This window comes from Myotis yumanensis, unplaced genomic scaffold (genome assembly GCF_028538775.1).
Source record: "Myotis yumanensis isolate MYYU_CA2020_CCGP unplaced genomic scaffold, mMyoYum1.0.hap1 SCAF_8, whole genome shotgun sequence".
Taxonomy (NCBI): Eukaryota; Metazoa; Chordata; class Mammalia; order Chiroptera; family Vespertilionidae; genus Myotis; species Myotis yumanensis.
Genome location: NW_027223759.1, coordinates 55,805,260 through 55,820,382, shown reverse-complemented (window position 1 = coordinate 55,820,382; position 15,123 = coordinate 55,805,260). Strand labels below are relative to the sequence as shown.

The 15,123-nt window shown below is 47.4% G+C and overlaps 1 protein-coding gene across 5 annotated transcripts in view; it reads left to right on the top strand.

Moving 5' to 3' along the window:
* Window positions 1-15,123, top strand: part of PKP4 (plakophilin 4) — a 245,882-nt gene that overhangs the window by 221,781 nt on the left and 8,978 nt on the right. For all 5 annotated transcript variants that reach the window (XM_070422943.1, XM_070422942.1, XM_070422945.1 and 2 more), the window contains 6 exons: window positions 25-208; window positions 4,684-4,801; window positions 6,233-6,424; window positions 6,622-6,795; window positions 9,627-9,777; window positions 12,909-13,104. In XM_070422943.1, the coding sequence (XP_070279044.1) occupies window positions 25-208; window positions 4,684-4,801; window positions 6,233-6,424; window positions 6,622-6,795; window positions 9,627-9,777; window positions 12,909-13,104 (1,015 nt within the window). The remainder of the gene's footprint in view (window positions 1-24; window positions 209-4,683; window positions 4,802-6,232; window positions 6,425-6,621; window positions 6,796-9,626; window positions 9,778-12,908; window positions 13,105-15,123) is intronic.

The window sequence follows — 15,123 nt, the reverse complement described above, 5'->3', positions numbered from 1 at the left end:
TGATGTCTAAACTCTCATTTTTAGGAGTTCTTTGGAATTTATCCTCATGTGATGCCGTCAAGATGACAATCATTCGAGATGCTCTCTCAACCTTAACAAACACTGTGATCGTTCCACACTCCGGATGGAATAACTCTTCGTTTGATGATGATCATAAAATTAAATTTCAGACTTCACTTGTTCTGCGCAACACAACAGGCTGCCTGAGGTAAAGTCTTTATCTCTTTTTTTCTAATGAATCCAATGCTTAAATCATAGGAGGATTTACTTCATTTTGATAACACCTACCTAAATTTCCAAGTTTGTTTCAAAATGTAGGCCACTAGACTTGGTTGTCCTGTGAAGAAAACATCATGAGCTCAGACTAGGAGCCTGAAAGACATTATCTTATAAATGACTCTTCTGTGATTTAGTTAAAGGGCCTTTCAGTCTGAAATTCTGCCAAAATTCCTGCGTTTTCCACTTGAACAGCATTTTTCTGGTTATCACATTCTGATTGCTAATGTTATACCCTGGTTTTTAAGTTCAAAATGTGATGGTTAAAGCATTTTTGTTTTTAAAAGAGTGCAAAGAGGTGTGTGGTTTAAACAGTCATTGGGTTTGAGTTTTATAAGTAAATGAAAATGAGCCCAAATAGTACTTTGCGTCATTATCTTGAGCATGTAGACTCCATAAAGCCTCCCTTAAGTGCACACAGTATTGCTCATTAGTTGCCGTTCACACTCATGAGCTCAGTTTCTGCTCAGTTTCCCTGGCTTACAGTGCCCAGGACAGAGCAGCCTGGTGACGATGAGAGGGGGCTCTGGCCTCAGGCACCTGGCTTCCCATCCCACTCTGAGCCACAGTATCCTCCTCTTTAGAATAGGGATAGTAGTACCACCCCAGAGTCGTGAAGAATCAGCTTGTGTAAAGTGCTTAGCATTTTACTAGTATGTGACACACAGTGAGTGCTATTTGACGCATAAACATCTCTGCAGCGGAGAGCTTGGGAGGGGCAGCGGGAGGTCTGGCTGCTGCTCTGAAGTCTTTCACTGTTGAGACAGGTGACTGTCAGCCCCCTTGAGGGTGGGGGATGGCAAGAGTCAGGATCCTGGAAAACAGGCCAGCTCCCTAACTCAGATGCCTGTGACTAAAGTAGTGGTTCTCAACCTTCCTAATGTCGCGACCCTTTAATACAGTTCCTCATGTTGTGGTGACTCCCAACCACAAAATATTTTCGTTGCTACTTTATAACTGTAATTTTGCTACTGTTATAAATCGTAATGTAAATATCTGATATGCAGGATGTATTTTCGTTGTTGCAAATTGAACATAATTAAAGCATAGTGATTAATCACAAAAACAGTATGTAATTATATATGTGTTGTCCGATGGTCTTAGGCGACCCCTGTGAAAGGGTCATTCGACCCCCAAAGGGGTCGCGACCCACAGGTTGAGAACCGCTGGTCTAAAGGCAGCTCATAGCACCTACTGGTCATTTGTGGAAGCGGCATCTCGTTCTCTCCCGGCACCTGGATCCAGGGAGGCTGTGAGTACTCCTCAGCCAGCCTGCCAGACTTCTAGGAAGGCCCTGGGGTAGGACACACGCTCAGGGGCAGGACACATGCCCGGGCTCTCCAGTGGTTCATGGTTATAAACATTTGTGAATGCCTTCCTTGTGGAATCGATGAACAAGATAGACTAGATCCCTGCTCATGTTCTGTTGGGGAAGACAGACAAACAAAAAGTCACAATAGGTGCCATTAAAAAAAAAAAGGGGTGGTGTCATAGTTTTTAGGTGATTGTTTTGATGATCAGATGGTCTCTCCCAGAAGGTGAAATTTAAACCAAAGATCTGAAAAACCTAAGGAGCTACCCATTTGAGGGTGGGGCGTCAGGAGGACGTGAGTTTGAGGCAGCAGTGATGCTTAGCGTAAAGGCTCCAGGGCAGGAATGGTCAAGGTGCAGAGTGGAATCAAAGACGGAGTTTGCACTTCATTCCAAGTGCCATGGGAAACCATCAGAGGGTTGACTCATGGGAGTGATGGACTGGTTTCTGGCTGTGATGTGGAGAACTGGGTGTGGGCAACATAGACAAAGAAGACGAGGCTACTCAGTGAGTGACCCAGACAAGGTGACAGTGGCCTAGACCAGGCACTGGGGAGAATAGGCAGATGGGGGGGGTGTTTTGTGGAGGGAGAGCTGGCAGGGTTTGCTAGTGAACTGGATATCAGGGCGAGGGAAAGGGACAATAGAAGGATAACGCCTAGCTCTTTGGCTGGAGCAACTAGGAGCACAGAAGTGCTATGGGTGAAGTCAGGGAGGAGAAAGGGTGGAGGGAGAGCAGGTGAGAGTGTTGGCCACGTCCATTCTGAGATGTCTAATTAGGTACTCATGTGGTAATATCCTGGAAGCAATTGGATAAATGGGTCTGGAGTTCTAGAGAGAGGCCAGGCTAACTATCCACGTTTGGGCGTTAAGGGTCCATAGGCTGTATTAAAGCCAATGAGAGAAGGAAGGCCGAGATAAAGGTAAGAAGGAATCATTGTAGCCCTGGACAGTCAGAGGGACCCACTGGCAGAGAGGCTGAGAAGGAAAGGCACCGAGATGAGAGGAGAACCAGCGGAGAGGGGGCCAGGAGCTCGTGGAGGAATGCAAGAGGCAGCTGCTGAGTGCTGCTGAGAGGTGACGTTACCTTTCTGGCTCCAAAAAATAAAGCTGAAAAGAAAAATCTTAAGATTTGCAAAATCTCAGAGTTAGCCTAGAATCTTGTAAATGGAACCTAAAAAAATAGATCTTTCTGATTTGGTATCAGTTCATGAAGGCAAACTGATATCAAACATTTCAAGATGGATGAGACCTAAAACAATTTTCAGGTTTTTTAAAGAATTGAAAAGATGATAAAAACTACAGCATAAGCAAATGTGCATATTGAACTGGAATGTTTACACAAAAAATGCCGTTTCCTGTGTTGGTTGAGAAGTGTTCATGGCCACCTGCTACATGCAAAACATAATAGTAGCAGGGACTGGAAGGACCTTCAGGCCTAACAAGGCGGGTAATGCGAGTCTAAAATAACGAGCATGGCTGACCAACACTGGGAATTTTATGTGGCAGCCACTTGTCTAATCTACACTAATAAAAGAGAAACATGGTAATTAGCGTACAACTGCTACCCTTTTCATTGGCTAATCAGGGTGATATGCAAATTAACTGCCAACTAAGATGGCGGTTAACCGCCAACAAAGATGGTGGTTAATTTGCATATGTAGGCACAATGCAGGGAGGCGAAAGGGAAAGCAGGAAGAAGCCCCCTGCCACTGACAGTGATCGGAAACCCAGGGGGGAGCTAAGAGCCGGGGGCAGCCATGATCAGAGAATCGAGCACCTTTGCCACCCTGGCCAGTGATAGCGGTAAGTAGGGGTGGAGCCAGCGATGGGAGCTGGGCACGGGCGAAGCTGGCAGTCCCAGGAGCTAGGGGTCCCTTGCCTGGGCCTAAAGCGGAGTCTGCAATCGCGGGGCCGCTGCCCGGGCAGGGGCGGAGCCCGCACAATCGGGGCGCCGCTGCCGCAGCGGGTCCCCGCTGCCCGGGCCGGACACCTCGGTCAGAGGCATTAGGCCTGGGCAGGGGCGGAGCCTGCAACCGCGGGGAGCTGGGGGTCCCCTGCCCAGGCCTAATGCCTCGGCCAGAGGCGTTAGGCCTGGGCAGGGGCAGAGCGGGAGATCGCGGAGAGCTGGGGGTCCCCTGCCCAGGCCTGACACCTCTGCCGGAGGCCTCAGGCCTGGGCAAGGGGCCAATCCAGTGATCGGCGATTGGAGGGCGATGAGGGTCAACTCCTCTGGCCGAGACATCAGGCCTGGGTGGGGGGCGGAGCCGGTGATTGGGGGGATATGAGGGTCCCCTTGCCCAGGCCTGAAGCCTGGGTCAGAGGCGTCAGGCTTGGGCGGGGGGTGGAGCAAGCGATCAGAGGAAGATGGGGGTCCCCTGCCCAGGCATAATTCCTGGGCCAGAGGCATCAGGCCTGGGCGAGGGCGGAGCTGGTGATCGGGGGGAGAGGGGAGTCCCCTGCCCAGGCCTGAATCCTGGGCCAGAGGCATCAGGCCTGGGCGGGGGGCAGAACCAGTGATCGGGGGGAAATGAGGGTCCCCTGCCCAGGCCTGACGCCTCTAGCAGAGGTATCAGGCCTGGGCAAGGGGCCGATCCTGCAATTGGAGGGTGATGAGGGTCAACGCCTGAGGGCTTCCAGTATGTGAGAGGGGGCAGGCTGGGCTGAGGGACACCCCCCCACACACACACACACACACACACCCAGTGCACGAATTTCGTGCACCGGGCCCCTAGTTGCTTTATATGCAGCAAATCGTCACTTCCTCGCAACAACCCTATGGAATAGTTACTGTCATTCTCCCCTTTTACCTTTGAGGAAACTGAGGAGGATAAACCCCAAAATCATCATCTTAGGAGGTTAGAAAGTGGCATGCCACATGCACAAGAGAGAGATAGAAAGCTCAGATGCTCCTGCTCCCGTCTTTTTGTGTGGATCATGGGGAGCTAGCTGTTGTGAGCTCTCAGAATGTTAAAGTGTAAGCCCCAGAATGTCTACTCAGACCAAATCCTCATGGCCACCGTCTTCTCTCGGTCACTGAGGTAAGGCTGCCAGTGAGTCGTTGATCTCAGCAGCTCCTTGTGTCTCTCCATTTAGGAACCTCAGCTCCGCAGGGGAGGAAGCCCGGAAGCAGATGCGATCCTGTGAGGGGCTGGTGGACTCGCTGCTGTACGTGATCCACACGTGTGTGAACACATCCGATTACGACAGCAAGGTCAGTGCCTGCCTGGCCATGTGGGGGCACGATGACAGATGACAGCAGCTGCTGACACCGCTAGTTGAATGCCATTGGTTCTTTCTGGGATTCCTGAGCCTCTCCTCCTCACTAGGGTACTCTCCAGATTAAGGGGGGTTGGGGGGAACCTCTAAAAATTACAAGTTCACAAGGGACATGACGACTTCAGAAAGTAGCCCCAGAATAGGGAAAACTGAGTGACGCCATGCGGTAAAGGACCTAGCAGTTGCGGGGTCCTGACTTTCTCTGTGGCTCCCTGGGCCCTTTGTCAATTTTCCCTGCTGCTGTTCCTTCCAGTTCTGTATTCCTCCTGCCAGAACCAGATCCACCTGTATTTGAGTATCTACTGGATACTCCAGGCACTGTAACCCCTCAGTGCACCCACAGCCCGGCTCCAGCGCCAACTTTAGGTGCCCCTCTTTACATCCCAGTCTTGGCCCTTCCCCTCCCTCTAATGTCAGGCTGGTCTGTTCCCAGCACGAGCTCCTTGTCCCCCCTCCTGATTTCTCCATCCTGGCCCTAGCACAAGGCATTCAACTCTTCAGGAGCAGGGACTGAGGAAGGTCGGGAGAAACAGGAAGAGGGACTAAAAGTGTCAGGAGTTCAAGGCTGGCTGGGCACTTGGTGTTCACCGTGGGCGGAACTGGGAGAGTCCATAAGAAGTCCTTGGGTTGTAAATATGGGTCTGAGAGAGAGAAGAGGAATGATGAGTGGTGGGCTCAGAGAGAAGATGGTGATGGCCAGGTTTTTATTTGAGCCTTGTTGAACCAGGAGATCTGCAAATGAAAATGAAGGAGAGAGCAAGTGGGAAGGGGAGCTTGCTGAGCAAAAGCTGAACTTGATTTGAGACACTCTCAGTGAAGTGACTGTTGGCCTCCCAGTTAGAGGTGTGATACAAGCTTTAGGAGCAAAAGACCAAATACAGAAGGCAGCTTGTCCACAGAGAAAAGAGATCATGGAACTTTGCACAGAGAGTGGGGAGAGTTGGGAGGTGGAAGGAGGAGACAAAGATGGGACTTGGGGGGAGGGCAGTCCCCAGAGAGGGTTGGTCACACCTGTTGTCATGACGAGGACTTGGTGAGGGGTAAGGTTCTGGCGACTCAGCTGCATTTTGCCACTGCAGCTGCCCCGAAGCAGAAACACTGGGCACTTTCTCTCCTAGGGCCTTGCACATTTTAGTTGGCATGAAATCAGATCCTCAGATGTACTGGATGGCTCTGCATTCTGTCCTTTGGATATTCCATAGAAGTTCTGGAATCCTAATTCTTCCCTTAGACTGTTTCACGTTCCTGTAAGAAAAGGCAGATCTTTCATATTCTACATTTATTTAATATTATTGGCATTCAGAACAGAAGCATTCTGAACTAATGTGCTGGGATAGTTTTGATTATACGCTGTGTTGGGTTTCAGACCGTGGAGAACTGCGTGTGCACCCTGAGGAACCTGTCCTACCGGCTGGAACTGGAGGTCCCTCAGGCCCGGCTGCTGGGGCTGAACGAATTGGATGACTTACTAGGCAAAGAGTCTCCCAGCAAAGACTCGGAGCCAAGCTGCTGGGGGAAGAAGAAAAAAAAGAAAAAAAGAACGCCACAAGAGGATCAAGTTAGTATTTTACTTGACATGAAACTAAAGTTTCATTCTCTGGGAGTAAGAAATCACCTACTGGACGAGAAAAATAATATTCTCATGATACCATTGTTCTACGTTACCTGTAGCTGAGCCCATTAGAGAGGGGTGGTTTCCGATGTTGGAGATTGTGTTCACTTTGCTTCATTTAACGTGTGCTCTCTGTCTTTCAGTGGGATGGAGTTGGTCCTATTCCAGGACTGTCAAAGTCCCCCAAAGGGGTTGAGATGCTGTGGCATCCATCAGTGGTAAAACCATATCTGACTCTTCTAGCAGAAAGTTCCAACCCAGCCACCTTGGAGGGCTCTGCCGGATCTCTCCAGAACCTCTCTGCTGGAAACTGGAAGGTAGGCGTCTTCTGCCTGTCCACACTTCCCGTCTGTGCAGTCACGTCAGCAGAGGTGGTGGAAGGGATGTGGTTGTTCAGAGTTTGGAAAGGGAGAGAGAGTAGTTGGCTCTGGGGATCCAAAGATGAGTGTGGCATGGCCCCAGCAGACAGATCAAGTCAGTGCAGTGTAGATGTCACAGCTTGTGTGTGCTTCGGGGTCTCGGTGGGGAACATCTATTCCAGCCCAGCAGGGGAGGGAAAGGCCAGGAAAGGGGAGACCAAGAGGCAAGCACGATTTCCTGGAGGGGTGGTGCTCCCCAAAGGGACTCTTGGTTCTGCTGGCAGAACTAAGCCAGCAGAGTCTGAAGTTGGGAGTGACCTATGTAAAGGGACAAGAGAAGGAAGGCCTCGGGTGAGGAGAGAGTGAGTGGAGACTGCAGGCTGGTTGCTGGAGCATTTGTGGACAGGGCCGGGAGCGGCTCTTGATGGAGCCAGGCATCGCGAGCAGGTGTGACTGCCAAGCTTCAGGAGCTGGGACCTGACCCACAGACGAGGCACCACCAAAAGGGGTTAAGCAGACCAGTGGCACAGGCCGACGTGGACACTATCGGATAGAGCTGTACAGACGGTGAATTCACAGAAGAGGAAAGTAGAGGCTGGGGTTTACTGGGGAGCAGGTGAGAGATGCTGAGCACCTGCAGTAGAGCTGGGGTTGGGCAGCGATGCAGCGAAGGAGAGGGGCCACTGCTCCTCTCTCAGGTGCTCACAGAACATGCATATGGTGAGTTTCCACATCCCCTTGTAGGTGTGTGACTTCTTTATGAGAATGAAGGTGGTTTCCTGCCGTTACCATTTTAAGCATGTCCTCAAAACTTTTAAATGTCATCTAGCAACTTTCCAGACAGTCCTTGACTGAAACATTTCAACCTCTAGGAATGACCTGACGAGTGTATTTTAGTAGAGTTACTATAATGCTTGTTTTTGGCTACCTCCTCCACCACTACTTCCCAAATGAGAATCTTTTGGCCACTGTATTATCCGTGAGAGTAAAAAGCATTGCTAAGCCTGGCATGGTTTATTTCATGCAGCCAGCTGCTGTTATGAATATATACAGATAATTGTGGGCTAGTGCTAAGCCAGTTTGGTTATTTTGTTACTGTTTTAATTAAAGTGCTAATAGCTTAGCATCTAAGTATTGGCTCTGGAGTCAGAACCCTCAGCTTTGAATCCTAGACCCTCCACTTACTATCTAGGGCCTCAGATAGCCCTGTCCTTAGTTTCTCCATCTATAAATGGAGATAATATCTACCACAGGAGGTGGTTGTGCAGATTAAAAGATTATAAATGTGGAGGACCTACGACAGTGCTCAGCATATAATTATGTATTCATAACATTTCTGTTGATGACTCAGCATTCAGCTCCAGCTTGTGACTTGAGGATCATTTGATGATAATTTTAAAAAGATATAATAATTAAAAGAGATGTGATTTAAGTTCTGTAGAATTTCATTTCTGGGATCATTTAATAAATGAAAGTTAGATGGCAAACTCATTTAAAATATGAACAGCATCTAAAATGGTAAATCAAAATATTGGACCCATGTTAAGAAAACCAGGTAATCACGGCCACAGAGGTTACCCAGTCAGAAGCTGTTTGGGGAGCAGTGATGACCAGTGCTCTGAAGGGAGGCACTCAGGGCCTGGCTGAGCCGTGGTCTCCAAGGGAGACAGGCGTTGGCTTGGTTGCAGGCGTCAGAGAGAGGCTGATGGAGCTGCCAGCCCTAGGGCAGCCATGCACTGTTCCCCCTGGAGATTTCATGTGGAAAATAGTATTTGTTTTATATGAAGAATGTGAATAGGATCTTTGAAATGCATTTTTCCTCTTATTTATATTATTAAGATGCTTGTTGTTATTCAAGAGACTGAGTGGTCAATCACATATTTTAATGTTCGAAATAATACAAAGGGCTGGAGGATCTTTGTCCTCAGGTCTTGACCACAGCAATAAAGTATTAGATGTTTAATGAGCAGCATTTTTTAATGACCCTGAATTTTGAAAGACAATTTGCCTTGGTAAAAATGTCAGTGAAAGCTCAAAACAAGATTCAAGGCCCATTTTCAAATGTTACCTTTTTCTGATTTTTTTGGTGTTTCCCTGATAACTTGGCGCTCATTTCCCATTCCTGTGGTGCACAGACTGACGCATCATTCAGATCTGCAAAAGACTTGGACTGTAGATTTTAAAAAGCAGCAGCAGCTACCTAATCTTGAATGAGAAAGCATTTCACACAGGGATATACTTACTTTTTCACCAACATGAGTGAGTTATGTTGCTCAATGTTTCTGGAAAACTCATTTTCTTCTGAGGCAGGGATTGTTCCAAGGAATCTCTTTGAAAGGTTTTGAACTCTACATATTGTTACGGACAAGACAGAGAGAAAGCAGGACTTGATGGAGACAGGTTCTCCTTTAATGCGCGCTGATCAGCTATGCCTCTGCCATCCTATTTATAGCCTCTGGGCCTGGCTTGGGTCCAACTGCAGAGAAGATCGAGATTCTTCCTTAATCGTGTGATGTAGCTGAGGCAGCCAGTAATCACTGCCTTCTCTTTTCTGCACAATATCTGGCAGATGGTGGTTTCAGATGTTCAGGCTTTGGGATTTCTTTTTAAATCAGTCATCCTAGCCTATCTTTATCCCCAACTATGATTTTCTCTTTACTGACACCACAGATTTAATCTCCAATTGGAAAGAAAACATTTAATCTATTAGTTCATCATTTTTAGGCAACAATAACATCTGAGAGCTGAACTCTGTTCTGTATTACTAATTGCCTTGTTTTCCTCACTAGTTTGCAGCGTATATCCGGGCGGCCGTCCGCAAAGAAAAAGGGCTCCCCATCCTTGTAGAGCTTCTGAGAATGGATAATGACAGAGTGGTTTCTTCTGTGGCAACTGCCTTGAGGAATATGGCACTAGATGTTCGAAACAAGGAGCTCATAGGTACGTTCTGGTGACCAGGTGAGCTACAGAGAGAGAGGAAGAGGAACTACAGCATTTATAAAGCTCTTCTTTTGATTTATACAAATACGACATTTAACATGATTCGCAACTGAGTCCTGGTCCTGTTTTCTCGGCAGTTTTGGGTACCCCTGCTGGCTTTTCTTTGTGACCATTCCTTTTCATCAAGAGGCGGGCTCATTAATTAAACCCTAATCAGAAAAGCTAGCATTTTCCATTATACTTTACAGCACTACTTAATAGAGTTGATGTCTTTGTTTCCTAAGAAAGGTTCATTTCTTGAGCAACAAGAAATGGTTTAATTCTCCCTTTCTGACTTGAGACTGATAGTACCAACACTACAGTGTTCCTCCTTTAAAGAAAAAGAAACCACATGAGATGTTCATAGCTTTTCCCTCTGGGATCTGGGTAAATGCTCTCCCTAGGCGGAGCAGAGTCACTGTCCCAAGGCCATTCCCCCCAGGGCAGGGTCAGGCGAGGGTAAGGCAAGTGAAGCACACAGGGTACATTTAGGAGGCACTTACCCTCACATCCACCCAAGAGTAGGGTTGGCACTTGCATAAATGAGCAGCTCTTCAAGTTGTGCACCCTGGTCGGCTTAGCTCACTTGCCTCCAGTTCGGCGCCATATCTCAAGCAGAGAGTGGGGTAAAGAAGAGACCAGAGACCCTCCCAGACTTAGGTGAAATCCTGGATCTGCTGCTCACTGGTTGTGGAACCAGGATGGTCTATAGAGCCTATTTGGGCTCAGTGCCTTCATCCAAGTTGAAAACTCCCTCAGCCATTCCCTGAAAGGGAGCTGACGATGCCTGCTACCCTCACCGTGCATCTGCTGTGTAAATGAGATGAGAGGAGAGGGGAAATTTCACAAGACCTTGAATGGATTTGTGAATATATATTGAAGTAATTAAAACACCCCTGCCATTAGAGAGGGAGGGAGACCAAGGTGAAGATGGGAAGAGAGAGAAAGAACCAGGACAGGAATGTTTGCCTTAAAGAGTTGCTGTGAGGACTCAGTGGCACACTTGCTATCCTAAATTATCGCCTCGATCACCCTACTCTCAACACTCCATTTCTTTGAGCCAAATCATCCCCACGGAGAGGAAAGGGGCCTCTGTTCGTGTAGTCGAGCATGAGCCTGATTCCAGCAGATGTGTCATAACTTACTTCCCACACTTCCTTAAGAGAAATCCTGTCGGTCCCCAAAGAGAGATTTTTAAGTTATTTTGTTACATCTGTATTTGAATTTCTTTTCAAAAGCACAAGTGGTTTGGGAGTTCTTAATGCTGAAAAATAAAGGGTTGACAACATAAACCCTGTGGCCTGTCATTCACCACAGGGAGGAGGCGCAGGAGAGCAAAAGGTGCAGGGCCAGCAGCACTGGCCCGAGTCCTCTGGGGAAAGGAGCCTGTCCCTATTCTCAGAGCCCCGCCTCTCCCACTGCGTCCTGTGCTGTCTGTGAATGTCCCACGTCCCTTTTAAACTTCCACGAGCATTTTCTCTCTCCGCTGATGACCACTGTTTTACCCACCCGGCACTCTTGAACTGGCTCATGAGCCACTTTTTCTTGTTTCCCCATAAAGATTCCTTCCTTCCCTTGAGGTCTGAGTCCTTCCCGGACTCTAAGTTGCCCAGCACTTCTGTTCCTAAGAACCGCCCCTTCTCTGACCCCTCCTCTGTCTCCTCGCATCTGTCACCAGCACTAGCAGTGGACTTTCTCTTCAGAGACATTTTCACAAGTAAAGTTTTGTCACCTGCATACACACCTGAGTCCGACCAGCCCAGCTGTCTGGAGCTGCAGGCTCTAAGGCAGGGGCGGGGAACCTTTTTCCTGTCAGGGGCCGTCTGGATATTTATAAACTCATTCTCAGGCCACACAAAATTATCAACTTAAAAATTAGCCTTCTATATTTGGTCAAACATTTAATTAACTCACCCCAGAAATGATTTTTCGGGCCAAACGTTCCCCACCCCTGCTCGCTTTATCCCAAGAGTCAGGAATACAATTTGTTTAATGTGGTATCTTAGCAGAATGACAAATTACACGTCATGGACCTTTTGGTCGTTCATGAGTATTCCAAATCACTAGTGCTAGCTTACCATCTGTTCTTAAAAACCACATTTATCTTCGGGCTTACGGTGTCATCGCAGCTTTTCCACTCTGTGCACCAGGCTGCACCGTGACTCGCCCTAAAGCTTGCAGTGTGTGCTCAGGGCCTGTCCACTGCTCACCAGCGTATACAAATAGGTCCTTCACCAGAGCCCTTAATATCCACTCAATTATTAGCTGAGGGAAAAAACTAAGGAAATATTTACTTGGGCTTTAGTTAATTTCTTTTGTTTGTAGTGCAATTATTCCAGTTTGTCACTTGGTAATTGAAATTGGAAAAGCAAAAGATAATCTCTTTTTGGAGAGGAGTACGAGAAATTGAGTTTCTTAAAGAAATACTTCAGTAGCTAGCAAACTCCCCAGCCTGTCTTATCAAGACTTTATTATTGTTGAATTGCTCCAGGGAGATAATAGACCCATAATTATCTTGTGTCTTCTTTAAAAGAAACGAACATGTTGACATCACTTCTGATGTCAACAGCTGATATTACTCTCAACTTGATAAAAATGTGGAACTGTACGTGGTTCAAGAGGTGAGATCCAGGAGAATGTAATGAAGACCCTTGTTTGGTGGTCCTACTTTGTCCAGCTAAACCTTATTCAAAGGTCAGCTTTTAGAGGTTTAAGAGGAAGCTGAGGTATTTTTGACGCTTGAGAATTGAGTCAAGAATAAAATTTACTATCATAATTCCTTTATTTCTCACTGTTAATGAAAATGATCGAACTAAAACAACATGATTGGTGTATCCAGTTTTATCCACCGACTTACATTTTCTTTCAGCGATTTACAGTAATGTTTTATTAAATCATTCGTTCTTCATGTGACATTGCAATACATGTTAACTTCCCCTTGTGTCTGTCCTTTTACCCTTCACTGCGGTTCCCCTGTTCTCTCCTCTCTTGGTGTTTTGTTTTTATGACGCTACCCAGCCGCCATCTTTAAAGAACAATAACAAAAACCTCGCACTTTCTGAAAGGACAATGAAATCTTTTGCATTTGGCAGGTAAATACGCCATGCGAGACCTGGTCAACCGGCTCCCCGGAGGCTCGGGCCCCAGCGTGCTGTCTGATGAGACCATGGCGGCCATCTGCTGTGCTCTGCATGAGGTCACCAGCAAAAACATGGAGAACGCCAAAGCCCTGGCCGACTCCGGGGGCATCGAAAAGCTGGTGAACATAACCAAGGGCAGAGGAGACAGGCAAGTCTGCTGCAGGGAGACGAGGTCACAAGCCTCACTTCTGGGATCGTCCTGCGATAAGGGCCTTTGTCCAGGATATGCTTCCTATTGGAAAGGATGTATTTATTTCTGCATATTTTTAAATCCTCGCCTGAGGACGTTTTTTCCATTGATTTTGAGAGAGAGTGGAAGGGAGAGCAGGAGAGAGAGAGAGAAAGAGAGATACCGATTGGTTGCCTCCCACATGCATCCCAACCAGGGCCAGGGATTGAAACTACAACCCACGTATGTGCCCTTGACGGGAATCAAATCAAGAGTCGTTGGTGCACTGGCCGATACTTACTCACTGAGCCACACCAGCCAGGGCGACTTCTGCATTTTTTACAGCGGGTTTGCAGTCATGTGGTCCTTTTCCTGGTCTTTATTATAACACCTTTGCACTTGGTTGTACCAACCCTGGAAGAATCAGAAATGCCTGATGAGGAAGATCTGGGGGCGCTGTTTCCCTTGCTCCTTTGGCTCTGCTTCAGGCCTGTTCTTCAAGAGCATCTTCTTGAATCCTCTGTTGAGGGTTGACTCCTGCAGGTGCCCCGAGTGTATTAAACTCACCGCTCTGCACAGGGCCTGCTGTGTGGCCTCAGGCTGTGCCCGGGACCTGTCTCCTACATTTCACTTTGCTTCTGGGTGACACCTAATTGACAAAGCAACAAAAGCAGGGATTAGAGAATCAGTGGCAAAAATAGAAGGTTTTTGTCATGGAGCTATAGCAGGACTATGAATTGGGCTTAGTATCAAATCAGAGTCTCCTTCAAGGAAGTGGGAAGTGGGGCTGCTTTTGCAGCACAATAGCACAGCAGCCACCTGATCGAAGTAAAATAGCCCTGGTCTCTGCTTTCCCTCCCTCCACCTGCTCTCTTCTCACAGCACTGACTCCCTGTGTGTTATTTATGGCTTCCTCTGGCTTCTGCTCCCCCTGCAGCAGGGACTTGGTCTTTTTGTTCACTGCTGTATCCTCTGCATCTGCAAAGCCTGGCCTATACCAGGTGCTCAGTAAATGCTTATTAACTGACTGAGTGACAGTGTTAGAACTCATTCTGCCTTGTCTGGTCTTTTAGTTTATACTTTTAAAGGATTTTCTAAGATGTAAGAATTATGTTACAAAGTATATTCTCATCCCTCAGAAACTACACCTATCAACATTAACCATATTTCCTTTCAGTTCTTTTTTATGAGTCTTTTTATTCCATAAGTAATAAAAGCACACACTCATTTTTATTTTAAAGGAAATGAAACGTTATAGATAAAGCTAAGATCCATTCGTTAACTCCCGGTCCAGGTTCCTCCCCTCTCCCTGAGGTACGGTAATCACTGTTTGTGCTCTTAAAATGTTAGCCCAGCCAGTGTGGCTCAGTGGTTGAGCATCAATCTAAGAACTAGGAGGTCACAGATCGACTCTTGGTCAGGGCAGATGCCTTGGTTGCAGGCTTAATCCCCAAGGGCGGGAGGGTGGGGTGCAGGAGGCAGCCAATCAATGATTCTCTCTCATCATTGATGTTTCTGTCTCTCTCTCCCCCTCTCCCTTCCTCTCTGAAATTAAAAAAAAAAAAAATGTTAGACAGCCTTCATTTGTGAAAGACATACAAAGAAGCTGGGGAAATCCTGAACCAGTTCCAAAACCTGGTATCTTTAAAAAAAATTATTACCCAATCTAATCTTTTTTCCCCAAAGTAAGAGATTCAGAAAGTCCTAGATCAAATCAAGTTGTCTTCCAAACATATCATTACCTTCCCTTATTCATTCACCGAGTGTTCATTGCCTACCTGCGTGTGCTGCAGTGGTGAGTGGATCCACACAGCAGCCTCTGCCCTCGGGTAGCTTACGTCCCAGGGGTGAGTTAGAGTTAGAGGAGGTATCAGTTGAATGAGAAACATACTTGGATGGTGCTGAATGGTCTGTGAGCACTAAAATCAGGGAAGGTGAGAGGGGATCACAATTATAGACAAGGTGGTCAGGGCGGGCTTCAGGGGGACAGTGCCTGAG